Here is a 19460-nt window from a genome sequence, read left to right as displayed (position 1 = left end):
CAGTAGCGATCACGGCTCCAGCCTTCCCATATCTACGACATTTTGCCCCGGCAATATTACTTAGTTATATAACCTTTCCTCCATCCTTGGGGTGTCCTTTGTGGTTCTTTTTCTATTTTGTTGTCCTCGGTCAGATTAGCTGAAACGACCATCAAAATTTACATACATGAACAGGAGTTGGGAGCATGCACTTTGGGAATTGTCATAACCCATATTGTTAAGCGAGAAATTTGAAAGATTGGCTAATATGGCAGTTCATACACAGGAGGAAATATGGAAATTACTGACTTCATTCTGAATTTTGACAGTGGTTGTCTCCCTATGTTTTGGTCCCGGAATGCAGTAATTGAATAGAGGTGAGGTGTGCTCATGGACCAAACCCACAGTATAATTGGCCGCCAGCAGGAAGGAGCGAGGAGACCAACGATGGTATGACGGCGGACATGAAAGATACCAAAATGAGCTCCTAGAACTACATCCCTTGGAACAAAGTTAAACCACACCTCAAGGCCGAGTATAAAAAAAAATTTATTGCGCTTCAAATTTAAGCTTATATGTTGCAACTCCCTGCCCGGATAGGTCATGAAAATTTCCATGAATAACATGGGAATCACCTTTGTTTGCCTGTGGGAACAAATGGATTGCAACGTGTTCAGGTGAGGAAGCAATCGATCATGTGTTGTATAACATCTGCACCTTCCGAGTGAACGAAGGAATCCTTGACCTGCATAGACTCCAGTTACCAAACAACATGCCGTCAAAGCATTGCAGTAAAGAAGGCTAAGCAGTCACGGGTACTCGTCTATTTGGGGTGTTGGTACCTGAATGACACTGTGTGCGGCAAACCTCTGTCTGCTCCTGTGAAAGCTGACATCCACCCTTTCCCATGACAATCGCGTGAGACCTGTCACTAGCTTTTCTGCAACACACAATGGAGTAAAAAATAACAACAATAATAATAACCAAATGTAGCATCTCGTGATGTCGTAGGAGGATCGATAACACAAGTGCCAAAATGCATTCTTATGGTTTGTATATAATTATTTTGTTTGAACTGAACATAACTCGTTTATGCATGCACAGGAAACAAGTAATTTGTAAACAATTTGTGGTTTACAGACTGGAGTGAAATGTTGTGTATTGGATTATCTCCATGATTTATAGCATTTTCCCAACTTTACATGGGATCAAAGGCGGAAACCATCTTTGAGGTTTTCACTATAGCTTATGAGGTCTACTGAAAAGGACTGGCTCTTTCCTTGACAACCTTATAAACTGGATGGCTTCCTCATATTCATAATACCACATGGGTACTCTTGCTGGATGGCTGGGCTGTTATCAGAATTCAGCAACCAATGGCTGCCAGCCGCTGGAGTCGTTAAGCTCCAACCGAATAAAATGACAGCACATTAGATATAAATGACTCACACAGAAAGACAGATGGTGGATCAATAAAATAGACAGAAAAGATTAATAGCACGAGAAAAATATTTTCTTAAGTTAAAGAAGCTGTATCAAATTATTGCGTCATCTTGTGTTATCTACAGCAGCACCAAAACAAAGTATTTCTACAAATATCAAAATCAACTTGCTTCTTACTTGCGGTGACTTTTTTTTAATGATGGAAACACATATCAGCCTACATTAGGCATTTCCTGGAAACTATGAAGAAATGATGAAGACAGTCCCATCAAGGCATAGAGCGCATATATAATAAGAAACTACATAATGATATAAGAACAAGAAAGGATAACAACATCCAAAGTATACTTCAAAAATTAAGCTGATAAAAATGCTTACCTTCTAAGACATCACAGTCGGCATCTACGAGTGAAACATCCATACATTCCCCTTCTGATTGCTCTTCATATACAATATGCGGATACTTCTGACTTAGTGAATCCTCCCACTGGGAAATAGGAGTGCAAATAAATGTGTATACATTACAATGTGGAATACCAGAACAAAGCAGATACTTGGATCATCATAGAGTTTATTCTTATTGAAAGGACAAAATAAATAAACAGAGAGAAGTGATAAAAGATTACCTTAGGCAACTCAGAGTTGCGTCTGATAGATGATGTCCTCCATCCAACAATATCTTTAAACACATAGTTTAGGAGAACAAGAGCAAGTTTTGCAATGCTAGTTATATGTCTTGTTATAGCTTAGGACACCAAGTTAGTTGACTACCTGGTATCCCGTGTCGCCGTTGTGTGTGCATGGTTGCTGCATGGGGGAAATGTCCTCCAGGTCAGACCAATGTGGAATCTACAGTGGCTGTCTCATGTGGCTGAGTGTCCTTTGGTAATCCTTCTCCATATGTTGTTTTGCTTTTTCATGTGGATCCTTGTTGTATCCACTATGTGGGTTTTAGTTTCCCTGGGCTGGGTTCACTTTCTCTGGGTGTATGTATCTATGTACCCATGGCTGCTGTAGGTAGCTGTATGGTGGTCTTTTGTGCTTTCCTACTGGTAATAAAGCCACCTTAATAAAATGTTTTTTAAAAAAAACAGACAAACCACAGAACCCCAAGAAAATCACTAGAAGGATACGATCATAGCCAACATTTGAATATGCTACACGACGTTTAAATGCTTTCAGGGCAGATCTACAGCAGCATTTTTCAAATCATGACTATGCAATCCAAATGTTAGAAAGCATTTCTCACAAATTCACAGAAATAGAGGCATAGAAGTACATAAAATAGAGGTCACCCCAATCATCCACCATGCGCTGCAACAGGGGAGGTTTTCCATCATCATTATCAGTGAGAAAAAGATGTTTTCCAGTTCTTCTAAATATCCAGTGAATAACATGAGAAGCGACTTTTTCAATAGCTGCGACGCCAAAAAGAAAAGGGACCTGCATATGGATGATTTCCCACAAATAATACCTCAACAACTAATGAGACAAGAAAAATAGATGATGTCATTTCATGTATATAGAAAACAGCATCACTATTTAACCAATTGTAACTATCTGTATTATTGTTACATTAGAGTGTTGATGGGGAAGGATTATTTGTCTGTGTGCTATATTTTCAAGCAGAATGGTAGTTTTTGTTCTTGACAGATATTGGTGATTTTAGCTTTTTTAAGTAGGTGGTACAGGCACCAAATGGGATGTCAGTTCAGCAACATTTATTGCAACTCTGCTTTTAGAAAAAAGTTCTTATTCATAATGACCTTGTTTATATTTCCCAGAAATAACTAGAAGCAAAGGATACAGAGACTGTGATTAGTGAGATCAAATAGGCTAGTTTAGTGTCTAAAACTTGAAACAACTTTGGAAGGGCAGCTGACTAGGTTGGCAGTGTCAAGCTATTCTAGGCTCATAACTTTCATGCAAAGGTTTGGACCAATGTTAGAACAGATATGTGTTCAGTATTCATGGTTAGTTTCATTCTTCAACAAATTCAGAATTGATAATTTTTACTTCAGGTGTCATAAATATTTCATGTTGCCAGAACTATCTAATCACTTGCATTTATAGTTCCACTTGTAAATCTAGATACTGAAATCCATGGTATGCTATACCGGTCCAAATCGGACAGTACGGAGCGTACCGTACCACATCGATTGGGTACCGGTATCCGGTATGGGTGGCATACCGATATTTGGTACGCCAAAAAACTTCGTACCATACCGTACCAATACTTTGCTAGTCTGGCACCGGTACGGGATCCGGTACCGAGACGGCGAACCTTACTGAAATCCCTATAGACCTTCAAACAACAAAAAATATGAGCAACGCGCTGGGTCTGCATAAACTTTTTAACCATCCCCACTCCTTCAATGTAAAAAAGCCCTGCATTCCATCTTCTGGCAATTTTTTGGCCTTCGTTAAACAGAATGCCTAAAGTATCAAGTGCTGGTGGCATGGTAGCCTGATACTAGCATGGCCCATACCACATTGTTCCATGCCAAGCTGTGCCAATTATTGTTCTTGAAATCCTGCAGTCCACGATCTGGATCTTAATGGCCCCTAAATGATCTGGTTCTTTTCTTGGGCTGGGATCAATTAGAATCATAAGATGTAGATCTGTTTGATGGATCATACAATGCCTTGGATCATAAAATCCCACTTGATCATGTTTTCTACACACCAAACCATGTAGAACTCCATTTTCACAATTAACTTGACTAAGCTCTTGAAATTGCTTATTTATCACTAATAATCCTCATGCAGAAATACTGGCAAGCCAATTATGTTTTTTAATATTTATAAAAAATAAAAGAGATTTTTAAGCTCATGGACATAAAAGCAAGAGGCAAAGATCCATACTTTGTAACAATTTGTTGAAACTAATTTGTCTTTTCTAAAAAGTATTCTATCAGAAAGGATAATCAGATTAATATATTTGGAGCAAGAGTATACAAACATCTTGAACAATTGGAAATGATTTTTCTTTTTATTGATCAGACGTGATATTTATGGGCTTATGATAGTTGAAATTACATGCATGACTTTTAATTCTCCAATAGTACACATTATAATTGACTGAAAGGATAATCAAATTAATATATATGGATTGATAGTATATAAATATCTTTTAAGTATTTGAAATGTATAATCAAGTTAATACATGGCTTATGACAGTTAAAACTGACTGATTATATGTACAACCTTTTAATCCGCCAACATACTTTATTGTTAACTTTTTTAAAAAAAATTATATTTTTTGAAAAGTTTGAGAAAAATTCCTTTTGATCTGTGATTCATTCTATGATCTGATCTAACCCCTCTATAATTTGAGATCTAATCTTCATCTTCACAACATTGGTGCCAATGCTTAGCGGGGATTGGCAATAAGAACTTGCCGAGTACTAATACGCAGACAATTCCATGCCAATTCCGGCACTGACATGGTACTTACCATGCCATGCCATGCTGTGCCAACCAGCACTTAAACCATGAGGCATATGGCTGCTGTTGCTGCTGCTGCTGCTTTGCACTGACATGTTACTTACCCTGCCATGCCATACTATACCAACCGGCACTTATACCATGAGGTATGCTGTTGCCGTTGTGTGTGTGTGCTGAAGAAGGAACGAAACCCCAATTAAAACCAAATATATGACTTCCCAGAAGCATCTGCCAAAGCTAGAAGAGAAATAAAGGGTGGAAATTCATTGATCCACATAGAAGCAGCTCATCGTCATATCCCAGATTTGCAAGCACATTAGCACCCTGATTATACTCCCGGGAGGTATACTGCTTATATTAGAGAATGTTATTCTAACCATGCTCACACTCACCCCCCCCCCCCCCCCACCTCTCTCAAAACCCCCCAACCTTTCTAAAAATGGCCTCTTTAAGATTATATCTTATATTTTTGATGAGCATTCATGTGCAAAACATATTACATTATATATTGCTAATCACAACCAACAATTTCCTTGATAAGCAAGGTCGTGTATATACCCTAATGGCCTAATCTAATATAACAGCCAGGGAAAGAAAAAGGATGATTTATGAACATTCCTCCTTCCCAAATCAAATTGTCCATTCACTTGATTTTTCAAGTAGGGAACATACAAGTTGATTGTTGCTAAACACAAGTAGCCATTTCCTACATTATTAGCAGGATGCCAAGATCCATAACTTGCCTCAACTATATAATCGCACATGTCATTATGGGTAGCCAGCTAGGCACCTTTGTGATAGAACAGCCTTGAAATGCCCAGGCAAAAATTGCTTGGACCACTATGATGTTGTTGATTGCCCTGATTAATGCCTGCTTATCCATTGTAGCTGGACAGAAGTACATAGGTGGCAACTCTCTACCAACAAATTGCCTATTGTAATATATGTTGCCCCTCCTCCAATGAATAACCTAGTAATAAAATTGCAATACATGGAAACTGTTATTCCTCGCTCCTCCAATGAATAATAAGATTCAAGGATGGATAACATAGTTTTTGTTCTAATCTGAAGGGAAAAATAGAAAGCTTTGAGCAAATTGATCCAAAGGCTATGGCATTCAATGCTTCAGGCTTGGAGTGAAAGGTCATAATGGAAAAATTTGTTATGGTTTTATGGTGAAAAACGATCGAAATATATCATTGTCTGAAGTAGACATCTGATATATGTTTCCAGCTATCTAATATTATTGATGATCTAGCAGACTCATCAAGCCCTTAAGACTGAGTTCTCAACTGGTAAGTAACCTCAATATGCTCTCCATTATTTCAAAAGTGGTCGTGCTACTTAGCACCCAACTGTCACGGTAATCCCTGTATGCAGGCCTATCACCAAGTAGGCTACTAAGCAGCTTGCCAAGGACCAGTCAGACAGGAAGGATTACATTTGGACTATATCACAGATGGACAAATTATTAAGCGAGTTCCAGAGAGTTGATTTCAATCATGGTTTCAATCAGGCTGATTGAGTTTCAATTTCAACTATTTCGGCAGTTAGTTCAAGTTTTAGTGTCTTTGACATAAAAATAAAAACCTAAAAAAAATTATATATAAAAAGATAAACAAATATCAATACATAAAACAAATCCAAAAATATAGTAGCAATCAAGTTTATAACAAATTGTTTAATTCAGAATTTCTGGTTTACACTATATGTTGTAGGATTAAACTATTTATTAGTTTTGTAAAGTACAAATATGCCATTTCATAACTCCAGATTCCCCAAAACCTGCAATTCCAAATTTAATCTAAATAAAGAACTTTTCTAATATACAAGTGAATGAATAAATAACCCAAAATAAATCACAAATCTCCTATATCTACGTCAAATATGGCTCTGTAAGCTAGTTTCAACTGAAACTTCAACAACAACCTCAGTTTTTCATCAGTTCCCAATGAAATCGAAGCATTTTACTTTTACATTTCTAAATTTATCCCAAACCTGAAATACTGGTCAGATGTTTCACTAATCCTTGATTAGTTCTTTATTTTTTAACCTTGCACTTATTCATAATTAGGGTGATATTTGCTTGTTGCATTATCCAAAACTTGAGCAATCAAGCTTTTGTTGATTATTAATTAATATCATTGCTTGAGTCTTAGGGAACTGTCTAGTCTTACTATTTAACCTGTGATGTTACACCGAAACAGATAACTAAGAAATATAAACATTATTTCCTTAACCTACTTTTCTGACTGTCATGCCTTCGGAGTTGTTTTAGAACTATTTAAAAATATGAACAAATTTAGAAATTTTAATTGATTTTCAATGTAATATGCCTAGCCTTTCATCTAAGCAGTCGGCACCCTCTCCCCTCCCATGCCACCAACATATTGCAACCACTTGTTAAAACTGACCCTCTCTTTCTTCTCAGCAGATACCCAAGAAAAAGAGTAAACCTCCAAATTCTTAATTCAAGTCTCATATTTGTCACCTGATTAGATTACATCAAGAACATAAAAGCATCAAACCAAGTGTCAAAAGAAGAGAAGGGAGGGGAATAGAGAGAGAAGTGGAAAAACTGGATACAACTCTAACTTGCTTAATGTAGTGTAAAATCAAAACCCATTTAACGGAGACAATCCCCACTTCAAAAAAATAGATATTGTTGCTCTACTAAAGGAAAGGTTACGGACTTACGTCAACCCATATGCGATCACCATCAGAATTCTTAGAGAGCTATGATCTCCTAAAAATGTATATAAAGTAGACAAACTTCAGAACACCACAATAAGAGAAAATCAGATCCATCTTCCATCTAGAATCTCAATAAATTTACCTAACAGAAATCCAAGAAGCATAGACCTAACATCAACCTTTTCATTGAAATAAGCCCATAGGGAAGATCATCATGTTATTCCTTTCTCAACTTTTATCTGTCAACTAATGCCTTCTCTTGTAGGTATTCTCATATCTGATGGGCATTTTCAAGACTTCTTAAAACTCAAAATGGGGAGTACATAATACTAATTTATGTACAATAAGATACAGTTCCTTTTATGTCCTAAAGATTTTTAACAATCCAGTGGCCATGAATGATGAAGGGAAAAAAACAAGATAAGCCTAAGTGTGAAAGCTCCTGCAGAAACTAAACTAAACTAAACTAAAGATGGAGCAATCATCGCAACCTAGATACAATATAGAAAACCCAACAAAGATGGATACCACGCCTAGAGAGTGGAGATAAATTCCTCTGACATATTTATCTATTTAAAATAGTAGTGCCACTCAAATGAATTTAGCATTCTATTTCATATTTGACAATTCAGACACTTTATAGTTTATAATAACCATTAAACGAAAAAAGTGATGGCTGTGGCAATTGTACACCTTCAATTTTTCTATTACTTTCCTCCATTTATTTTCATGAGGCATATAAAACCATAAAAATTACATGCACTGATTAAAAAATAAGGTACCTGTTTGTTTCCCCTAGAACCGAGATGAGGTGTAGCAACAGTTATAAAATTCATTGCTTCTAGACCACATATGGTACCTCTAGAAATGTCATCCAAAACATCATCTGGAAGATCTTCTTTGGGTCTTCTTCTTGGAGGCCTGTAAAGTCTCCCAATTGCATATCTTGCAGCCAATCCTCCCACAGAGTGTGCAATAAAAGAAATCTTTCGAATTTCTGGTCTCCTTTCAATGACTTCAAGAACCTTATTTACCAAGTTTTGTCAAAGACTTGGAAAATAACAACTAACACAGAAGAACACCTACTCTTTCCAGAGATATCGCAGAATTATGTAGGCAATGCACAAATTAGAAAATGTAATCACCAAGGTGATACATTATGTTTTTTAAAATACATACTGACCTCTTCTGCTAGACGTTCACCCATAATATCCACACCATCTAATGTAAGCTGATGCATGTTCTTTTCACTACCTGGAAAGAAATTGCACAACTCAACGGCTCAAACTCTATAAGATATATCAAAACCATAATCATGATTTTTACCAATATTTAGAAAGTATAGGGGTGCATCCACAAAAAAGAAAAAAAAATCTTCACAAAGAATAACTAACATTCTAAGTACCTATAAGCAATACAATAATAGGTAATCTAAGAGAATTTTCACATTTTTGGTTGGCAATGCATTCTCTATCAAACCTTCAGTATCAAACAAAGACATTCACCATAATGAAGAGATAATCTTGTAGTTAAAATACAATCAGAATATGGTGCAACCTACAACACTTGGACCTCTTTTTGAAGACAAAATATAGCTGAGTAGGATGGTGCAGGAATAGAAGATATTAGAAAAATTATGCAATACAATGTTGCCAAGGGAGGTGAAGAATGTTATATTAAGATCGAGCTTATTTTTCTGCAACAATTACACTTATATCAAGTTGCTCCAAGACAACAGAATATCACTGAAGAAAATCTGGTGGGCTTGTGAAACTTTTAGTGGCATGTTGAAGGAAGAAAAAAAGATTGTTAATTAAAATATTCTTACATAAAAGGGCAAACCAATGCACGAGGATCACACCACTATGGGATGGGGGGAGACTTTGATGTACGCAACCTTACCCCCGCGCACAGAAAGGTTGTTTCTATGTTCTGAACCCGTTATACCTAAGTCATAATGGAGCAACCTTACTGTTGCCCCAAGCGCCCCCACTCTCTTTTCTCTGATGCAGATTTTCTTACATAATTGGCATAATTATGCAGACTGCTCTCTTGAGCATGACATCCATATAGATTTTATGAAGATGGAAAATGGAGATTGGCTGATTAGATGTACTGAAACACTTTTGCAAATCAAGCAACCAGAAAGAATACACAATATTTCTCAGACAATCACTAATTTATTTCTTAATTTGTATGCAGCATTCTAACTGACTTAAACAAAATTAATTAAAAAGAGGAAGAGCAAGAAGAAGCAGAAGAAGAAAATATTTTGATAGTTGCATAAAACAATATATTAAAACAATGCTGACTATTATGAAGAATAACTTACAATGAACTATTACTTTATCTGGAAGCAACCTAACAAACTGATTGGCTGCAAATTTCCAGTTAGCAGTGCTGCAAAGATAGAAGACCAAATTTAAATTTTTTTACCAACAAAGAAACAAAAAATAACCAGTATAGCAGACTGAAAAGAGAGAGAGAGAGAAAGAGAGAGAGAGAGAGAGAGAGAGAGAGAGAGAGAGAGAGAGACTGCCAAAATGTATATTGCACAAAAATCTGCAATGTACAAGGCCAGATGCAACATAAACTATTCGAAATTTTGAATGTACCATATTAGGCATAACTATATAATAGAGGAGTAAAATAAAAATGAATCTTATCTTATGCATGATTTCCAGGAACCTTGTCCTGAAAACACATCAACAAGCCTAGTCCCAGAAGTTGCACGCTGTTTGGAAAAGTTGTTTCCCCTGTAATAAGTATTCTTATCCAAGGATCCAAAAGAGGCCTTATTCCTTAATCAATTCCCATTACAAGATTCATCGAAGCCCATGATATAACGTATCCCTCATCCAACCACAGAGACCAGGCCAACATAGTAGCAACAACCCATTACCACGCTGCTCAACCCCCCTACAGAACTTGCTGGCCAAGCTGAGACCATCACCGGATCCACGACAAGTAGAGGTAGTCAACTAGGCTAGTCCTTTCTAAGTTAAATTTAAAATTTTATTTTTTCAAATAAAGGTATATTTGCCATTCACTCGAAATTCTTGCATCAAGACATATTTTTTCAAGCTTTACAAGCCTCAAAGAAGGGGCAACAGATACCGAAATTAGTGCACAGTTTCCAACCTATGACTAGTAGTCGAACATCAAGCCTTGTTGTAAAAGAAATTTCACGAAAAGAAAGAATTTTTTTTTAAAAAAAATACTGATGCCCAAATTATTGATGTTAGATTAGATGGAGAGATAGAGAGAGAACGTGAGAAATGATGAAAAAAGATTAAACACCTCGATCCGGTATTCGGATTTAACACCAAATCAAATCAAGAATGTTATCTAGCAAAAATGAAAAGGCAACGCAATCACCGGTGGAAAAAATTCAAACACCTGGCATAAAAAAAAAAAAAAAAATCATTCATTTCCTTCAAAACCCCGTAGAGAACCCTACTACAATGACAAAATATGATCATCATAAATCCATGCAAACTATACCTCCCAAGAATTCCATGGACCATCACCACTAGATGATCCGCAGTGGAGGCGTTGGCGTCGGACGAACTCCAGACGTCCGTTCCTCCATTAACATTCTCCTCCGTGCGCACTCCTCCCATATCTCCCATGGCTCGTCCCCTCACCAGCGCAATTCCGATCGGAAGCGATCACAGAGGAGGCGAAGAAAGAAGAGAGAGAGAGAGCAGCAAGGAAGCAAGGAAATCTAGCAAGCAAGCAAACAAAGAGAACTAAAAAAAACGAAAATTAAAAAATAAAGGACGCGAGGAGAGGGGAGAGCCAGGAAACGGGTATTTATAGCCTTCGTTGGTGGGGGCGAGGCGACGGCAAGGCGGACTGGAGATGGGACGCAGGAAACGCTTGTCGGGAAACGGAAGAACTGACACGTCACCTAGAAGCCGGTTTTTTTTTTTTTTTTTGCTTTAAAAAAAAAGGGAGGGGGAAGGGACAAGCCTACCCCCGTGTAGCAGCCCCCACTGGGCCTCCACCCCGTCAGGAGAATGTTCGATGCTGGTAGAAATGACTGTGTGTTGCGCACTCCGGCCGGTTTTACTCATATCCTCCCCATCCGTGGACCCGGCTTGGTTACTCCTCTGGGCTCCGGTACGAATACCACGTGTAAGTACATCACATCTGGTACCACCGAGACTACCAGCAGAGCGATACGCCCTTCCAGACTCCGTGTCCGAGCAGGAAGCATCCGGTCTCTACAATTTAATCGACGATCGTGCGTTTCGAACTTGGAACCACTTGGTTAGGCCTAGAAGTCGGTCTAGCCCTGCAAGTACAAGAGGCGGGTTAAGACATGGGGGCACCAATAACCGGTCCCAATTTTTTAAAAAAAAATAAAAGGGAAGACATTAAGAATCTTAGAGGGGTCGTGGTCTTGACATTGTCGTGTGCCAATAAATTATGGGGAAAGTTGCTTTCCCATCCTTCCAAAGGCTCCTCTGTAACAAAAAAAAATCTTGTTGATTAAATCTAAAACATCCGGTCCAGAGACTTATGGAGTGATGGGGAGCGACGTTAGTTACTGGTGGAGTGAAATGTTTTAAATGTCCTTAATTTGGACGACTTAATGAGGAAGATTTACTGCTGCATCTATTGGATTTCCTGTGTTCAAGGCAGAATAAGCTACGTGCTGGCTGGCCATTCGGTTAAAGCGACAAGAACTGTTCCAACGTGCATGGAAAAGTTCGTGCATGGTCATCTATGATTTCGGTTATAGCTTTTTGGAACTGCTTGATTCACTCTATTCATGCCCAAGGAAAAGTGATTTCGATTTGGAGTTTGGCCATACTACTGCTAGAACACGAAACTTTTCCTCTCTAATATGGACAAAGTTGGATGATAATCTGCACGTTGAACTCGTCTCTACCAAACAATTGAGGGTTCCAACTTTTTTAACTGAACGCTGCAAGCAAAGGATCCCAGGATCCTGATTTTATTATAGAGAATTGTCACGAAGCACTCTCTCTGTTTACGCATTAATAATGTGGAAAGAAATGCTCCAGTTAAGGAGGCATCAATCATGGCAGCCCCTTATTGGTCCTGCCAAAGGTTTTTCTACTGATAACATTCAATCGCCAGATCCTTATTTCCATCATTCAACTGGCAGGCCATATTTGTGCTACAGTTGGCTTCGATGCCATCGAAAAGGAGAGAAGAAATTATAGTAATCATCTACCTATAATGAGGCTAGGCATCCAATTCCAGACAAGAACACCCACAAAGAGACATTTAGGTACATATGCCCCATAGATAAGCAGGTGACTGCATGTCCCCGCAGTCGCAAGGCAGTGACATTGATCAATTCCAGTTACGCTCGTTGAAGCTCATCCATTAGGCATCTACACTTACCAACGGATAATGTAACATGCAGGAGATGCTATATATAATGTTATCCTAATGTCTGCTATCTTGCCAGCAGTGTAGCTTGGGAGGGCCACAGCATGATCATGTTACATTAAGTTCCAAAGACTATTATTCCCTTGTTCCTTCCTGTTTGTTCTATAATATTTGTTATGAGCCTCAAGTCCTGGCCCATGCCTTGCCCTCAAACTATTGATAGTTATTGATCGGAGTACCATAATACGAATAAGAAATAGGTGATTTTATCTGGAGTAGTGGATTGATCTGAGAGTGTTCTTGAAGCACCGGCGCTTAAGTGCTTTCTGGAGGTCAGTCATGAACTCATGGGCAATGAGGACGTTGTCAGAGATGGATCGCCCCCCAACAAAGGCCTCATACTCAGGATAAATAAGTCTGGATAGAATATTCCTCATCTTCTAGATTATGATTTTCGCCACAATCTTATACATGGTGGTGCATAAGACGATGGGTCTGAAATGGCTCGGCTCGACAGGGTTCTTTCTTTTTAGAATCAATGTGATAAAGATCCGCCTCCCCTCTTCGGGCATCGCGGCTGACACAAGCAGATAAAATCACCTATTATTGTTAGTAAAATCTTGTAGTAGAAATAGACCAAGCAATCAAGGTCGGAAGAGGAAAACTAGGAGGGCCGGTAGTTTGCTACCTAACCGTAAACCAAATCATGAGCTGGGGTATGATGTCAAAAAATTCAACCAGACACAAGTCAATCGTGATGTGCAGGTTACGTGTTATGACTTGTGAACTTTGGGTATTAGTAAAAGTCAATGGTATATTGGGAAGAACAAGTTTGGACATTTAATTCTATCACCTAGGTAAAAATATTAATTTGTTTGCGTACCTAAACTTTATTATAAGATAAACCATTTTATGCGTCAAATTTATAAAAAGAACCGTATGAGCTTCCAGATTCTTTATTTTCTGTTTTTTTAATATCCAGCATGCATTCACACTCTTGTAAGCTGACCCTTAAACGACAGAATCAAACTATGAAAGGGCTATCCGGTCGGTAAAAGTTGGCGACTATTCCCGACACCAGCTGTTCGCATATACTAGTGTCCCTTAAATCCTAGAGCATGACGTAGGCAACGTCTGGCAAAATTTTTGGAATGATAAAAGTACTTTTAGATGATATAGTGGTGTTTATTAAAAAATCGGAAAGTTAGTTTGGTTTCGCCATGAAGTTGAAAAAGTCTGCTAGAAAAAAACTATAATTTGGAGTTTTTTTTTCAAAAGTACATTATGACCAATGTCAGAAAGCTTGTTTTGGTTTTAACAAAATTTTTCTGGTGACCAGAATATCCGCCAACAAATGAATACATTTTATATCATATCATATCATAATATATTATTATACTATAAATATAATATAATATAATAATAAATTAATATTATATTATATTATATTAATTATTATGATTGCATTATATATTATATTATTGTAGTACATAATTATAATATAATATATTCTTATATTTTATTATAAGTATAATATAACATATTATTACAATCATAATATTATATTATTATAATAATAGTAGTAGTTATATTATGATAGTATAAGACATAATAATAATAATAATAATATATATATATGATTAATAATATAAAAGATAATATATTAGATTATATATTAATATATTATAGTCTATAATATGATTATATTTGATACGCCTCCAAATTGGCCACGACTCATCAGAAGGTCCAACCAATTAAAACATGCTACGACGTCAGAACGTGGTGGATTATGAGCAGCCACTAGGCGAGCCCAAGCGCCATACCATCGAGCTTGCATATCAAAAAATTTTCACAGGTGGCCACATCTTGTTGGAAAAATTAAATGTGCACGCGGCTTTTTGGGCCGTGTGCGCGTTTGCCGCTGGAAATTATGTGAGCCAGCGCCCGCGCTTAATTACCGCGGATGTGTCTGCAAAAAGACCAATAAGCTCCTGTAATTACCCCTATATATACTCCTCAATTTCATCCTATTCGATACACGAAAAATTAGAGAAAAATACCAAAAAAATTTTAGAGAGAAGTTCTTCCTCTTAACCACTTTTGATTTTCATTTTTGCAATTCTATTCAGTTTATTTTATTCTTTTTATTTCGTTCTTCACTGGATCTGCAAATCCGATCGGGTTCGATTTGGCTTCTTCCGAGACGTACCGAAAAAGAAGTTTAGGGTCGTCGTATCTTTGAGAAGGATTGTCGGAAGATCCGTACGTGGGGTCAAATACTTTTTTGGGACAGCATCTATGCACTTCGACCTGCCTTCAATCATATTTCCTCTTACTTTTGTTTTAAATTTAATATTAGTAGATTTGTAGGCTTTGCAACTTTATGATTTGAATTTATTAAATGAATAGATTTATTTTGCGCTAGAATAGATTTCATTTGTACTATAACAAATTTATTTTGATACGAAATAATATACATATATATTATTCCGTTTAAGACTTTCTATTAATTGCAATTATTAGATTTATTTGTTTATTTAAGTGATATATTGCTAACAATCCAAAGAAATGTTTGGTTTATTTTTTTTGTTAGTAATATATAATTCAGTAAATCATTCTAAAAAAGTAATAATTTGTTTAACCTCTAAGAGGTTTATCATACCTCCATTTATAAACATCAAGAAGTAATTTTCAGATCTCATTCAAATGGAAAATTCAAAAATTGGTTAATACATAATAATTAATTCATTGAATTGACTTATTAGATCTCAATCAAATATTCTAATAAGGTAATAAATCATTCTAATATATAATTCATTAAATTGACAAATTAGATCTTAATTACAATAATTGATTTGCTAGCACAAAATTAGTAATCAATTATTCTAATAAGATAATAAATTTTATAATTTATTGAATTGACATTTTAGATCTCAATTACAATAATTGATTTGCTACCATAAAATTAGTAATTAATTATTCTAATAAGATAATAAATCTTATAATTCATTGAATTGACATTTTAAATTTTAATTACAATAATTGATTTGCTGGCACAAAATTAGTAATCAATTATTCTAATAAAATAATAAATCTTATAATTTATTGAATTGACATTTTAGATTTCAATTACAATAATTGATTTGCTAGCACAAAATGAGTAATCAATTATTCTAATAAGGCAATAAATCAATTCTAATATATAATTTATTGAATTGACATTTTAGATCTCAAATACAATAATTGATTTGCTAGCACTGAATTAGTAATCAATTATTACTAATTTGACAAATTCAAACCAAAAATTCGGAAATTGATTGATACACAATAACCAATTTAAGTTTGTACTTAGGCTTTTGTAAAAATTAAATTTTTGCGATTTCTAGTGATTATATCCACTAACTAATAGTGTCAAAGAAAAGCTTGTCAAAAAGGCATACGTACTTAAGAAAGACTGGTACTTAAGTGAGCCTAGTGCTCCACCACCGATCTGGAGCTGATCTGGCTATTATTTTTTGGATATATCAACTAGATATTCAAAGTTCAATATAAATATTAGTGCAATCTTTTGACATAAACTTTTTGCCTTCGATCAGGTTTCTGTCTCTTTTTTATAACCTTAAACCTATGGCCTCTAATACTAGTGACCACCTTAGTGCCAAAGCTGAAAAATTTGATAGCCATAACTTTAGAAGGTGGCAGAACCAAATGCAGTTCTAGCTCACCACATTAGGGTTGATCTCAGCCATAGATGAGAGCACTACTGAAGTTGATAATGGTTCCAACCCAACTACTTCACGACCTGCTACTCGCCAAAATCCAAACCCAAACTGGAGTTCATCCTCCTCCCAAACTGAACCTTCTGCCTCCACCGGCACACCCTTTAGGATACCTGATGAGATAGACTACCATTGCATCCATAGAATCCTAGATGCTCTTTCTGAAAGACTGTATGACATTTATTATACGGCCAAGAGTGTTAAAGAACTCTGAGACACCCTAGATAGCAAATATGGTCTTGATGATGCTGGGGTAAAGAGGTTCAAGGCCTCCGACTTCAATAACTTTAAGATGGTGGACTCAAAGCCAATAAATAACCAAATCCATGATTTTTAAAATATGATCCACCAGCTTAGGGCTAATGGAACCAGTTTGAATGAATCATTCTAGGTAGCCTATCTAATAGACAAACTTTCCAATTTCTGGTCTAATTTTGCTAAGACTCTAAGCCATACCCAAGGAGGTCTCACCCTAACCCAAGTTCGGTTACATCTACTTAATTAAAACTAAGGATGAGGTGCTCAGCAAATTTAAGATTTTTAAGATCGAAGCTGAGAATCAACAAGAAAAGAAAATTAAAATTCTTAGATCAAATCGGGGAGGTAAATATACATCTAATGTGATAACTCAATTTTGTGAAGATCATGGAATCATTCATGAAATGATTGCTCCCTATTCTCCCCAATCAAATAGAGTAGTAGAAAGAAAAATAGGATTTTAATGGATATGGTTAACTTAATGCTTATAAGTTCAGGAGTACCAGAAAATTTGTGGGAGAAGCTCTACTTTCAGCCTGTTATATCCTTAATAGGATTTCCTCCAAAAATAATGATCTAACCCCATATGAAGTTTGGAAATATAGAAAACCAAATCTTAGCTATTTAAAAGTGTGGGGGCTGCTTGGCAAAAGTGAAAATACCTAATTTTAAGAGAAAGAAAATAAGGCCCCAAACAGTGGATGCCATATTCATAGGATATGCAGCCAATAGTAGTGCCAATAAATTTTTGGTGATTAATTCAGAAGAAAATGATATTAGTAACAACACCTTTCCACTTAGGACTAGAGTAGATAGAGGTATAGCTAGTAGCTCTAGTAGAATAAGGACAAGAGAGATAGAAGTAGAAGTAGAACCTAGGAGGAGTAAGAGATCCATGGTAGAGAAAACTTTTGGAGATGACTTCTATACTTTTCTTATAGAGGACTCTCCAACTACTTTTAGGGATACAATGAAATCCTTAGATTCACACTTTTGGAGAGAAGCTGTAGACAATGAGATACAGTCAATTATCCAAAATCATACTTGAAAACTGACTGATCTTCCTTCTGGCTGTAAAACTATAGGGTGCAAATGGATTTTTAAGAAAAAACTTAGGCCTGATGGGTCTGTAGATTAATTTAAGGCTAGATTAGTTACCAAAGATTTTACTCAAAAACCTATGGTAGATTTCTTTGATGTTTATGCACCTGTAGCTAAAATTACTACTATTAGGATCCTGATAGCATTAGCCTCCATCCATAAATTAGTGATTCATCAGATGGATGTAAAAACAGCTTTTCTAAGTAGAGACCTAAATGAAGAAATTTATATGGACTAGCCAGAGGGATTTATAATCACAGGCCAAGAAAATAAAATTTGCAGACTAGTCAGATCTCTCTATGGTCTTAAACAAGCACCCAAGCAATGGTACTTGAAATTTGATGAAACCATACTGACATTTGGATTTGAAATCCATAGTACAGACGAATGTGTATACCATAAGAGAGTTGGAAATAAACTTGTGATCTTGTGCCTCTATGTAAGTAATATACTGATCTTTGGGACAGATCTTCGGACAGTTGATGAAGTAAAGCAATTCTTAAGTCATAAGTTTGATATGAAAGACTTAGGACAAGCTGACTTAATTTTAAATACTAAAATAATTAGAATTGCAAATAGTATTAAGTTATCCCAAAGTCATTATGTTGACAAGATTCTCAATAAATTTAATTATACCGATTGTCAGCCTGTTTCTACTCCCTTTGATCCCTCTACACACCTTAAGAAGAACTTAGGAACTCCTGTCCTTCAAGGCCTATATGCTCAAATTATAGGCTCACTAGGATTCCTAGCAAACTACACCAGGCCAGACATAGTATATGCTGTGAATAGATTAACAGATATACTGTTAATCCAAATAGAGATCACTAGACAGCATTAGAGAGAATCCTTAAGTATCTTAAGGGTACCAAGTCCTATAGTTTGCACTTTAGTGGGTTTCCTGATGTTTTATAAGTCTATAGTGATGCCAACTAGATCAACGATACCTTAGATGTTAAATCCACCACAGGATATTTTTTTCTTCTAGGAGATGCTGATATCTAGGAGTACTATAGAGTCTGAACTGATAGCTTTAGGCACCACTAGCACTGAGGCTGAGTGGCTTAGAGATCTACTAATAGACTTTTCTGTAGATGAGTCACCTTTACCACCTGCAATAGATAAGTGCAACCAAGAAAATGCTAATGTAAAAATGAACAGGCACTTAAAAGTGCGATATAAATCATTAAGATATAAATTAAAAAATAACTTTATTGCTTTGAATTTTGTAAAATCAGAAAATAATTTGGTTGATCAGCTTCCAAAAGATTTGTCTAGAATAGTAGTTCTAGAGTCGTCGAAGGAGATGGAACTTAGCCCATAAAGATAGATCACTACGGTGGGAACCCGACCTTAAAAGGTGCAATGGGTAGAAACAAACCGGAGTGT

The 19460-nt window shown here is 36.3% G+C and overlaps 1 protein-coding gene across 3 annotated transcripts; it reads right to left on the bottom strand.

Annotated features, from left to right (window-relative positions):
• Positions 1 to 214: 214 nt before the first annotated feature.
• On the bottom strand, positions 215 to 11349 carry LOC103713584 (lipid droplet phospholipase 1-like). 3 transcript variants are annotated; one of them, XM_088718721.2, is made up of 10 exons: positions 11068 to 11349; positions 9896 to 10962; positions 8747 to 8817; positions 8346 to 8588; positions 2702 to 2865; positions 2556 to 2611; positions 2049 to 2101; positions 1801 to 1909; positions 822 to 919; positions 215 to 724 (listed from the first exon to the last, which is right to left on the bottom strand). In XM_088718721.2, exons 3-10 carry the CDS (start codon positions 8801 to 8803, stop codon positions 653 to 655), a joined length of 852 nt encoding a protein of 283 aa, XP_088574847.2. In that variant the 5' UTR covers positions 8804 to 8817; positions 9896 to 10962; positions 11068 to 11349; the 3' UTR covers positions 215 to 652. The 3 variants fall into 3 exon arrangements, with proteins under 3 accessions (XP_088574847.2, XP_008798787.3, XP_008798786.3); XM_008800565.6 differs by having other exon boundaries at positions 9896 to 9963; XM_008800564.6 differs by having other exon boundaries at positions 514 to 733; positions 9896 to 9963.
• Between the last annotated feature and the right edge of the window lie 8111 nt (positions 11350 to 19460).

Source organism: Phoenix dactylifera, chromosome 3, assembly GCF_051530095.1.
Source record: "Phoenix dactylifera cultivar Ajwa chromosome 3, Ajwa_hap1_PhDact_Kaust_v1.1, whole genome shotgun sequence".
Classification (NCBI taxonomy): Eukaryota; Viridiplantae; Streptophyta; class Magnoliopsida; order Arecales; family Arecaceae; genus Phoenix; species Phoenix dactylifera.
The sequence above is the reverse complement of the archived record's forward strand: the minus strand, read 5'-3'. Positions and strand labels throughout refer to the sequence as shown.

Excerpts from the sequence above, each read along its gene's own strand:
- LOC103713584 (XM_008800564.6), bottom strand. The coding sequence starts at position 11,195 with ATGGGAGATATGGGAGGAGTGCGCACGGAGGAGAATGTTAATGGAGGA. Across the intron at positions 2,866-8,345 it reads GTTCTAGGGGAAACAAACAG|GTCCCTTTTCTTTTTGGCGT; the intron begins GTACCTTATTTT and ends ATCCATATGCAG. Across the intron at positions 1,910-2,048 it reads GCAACTCTGAGTTGCCTAAG|TGGGAGGATTCACTAAGTCA; the intron begins GTAATCTTTTAT and ends CCTATTTCCCAG.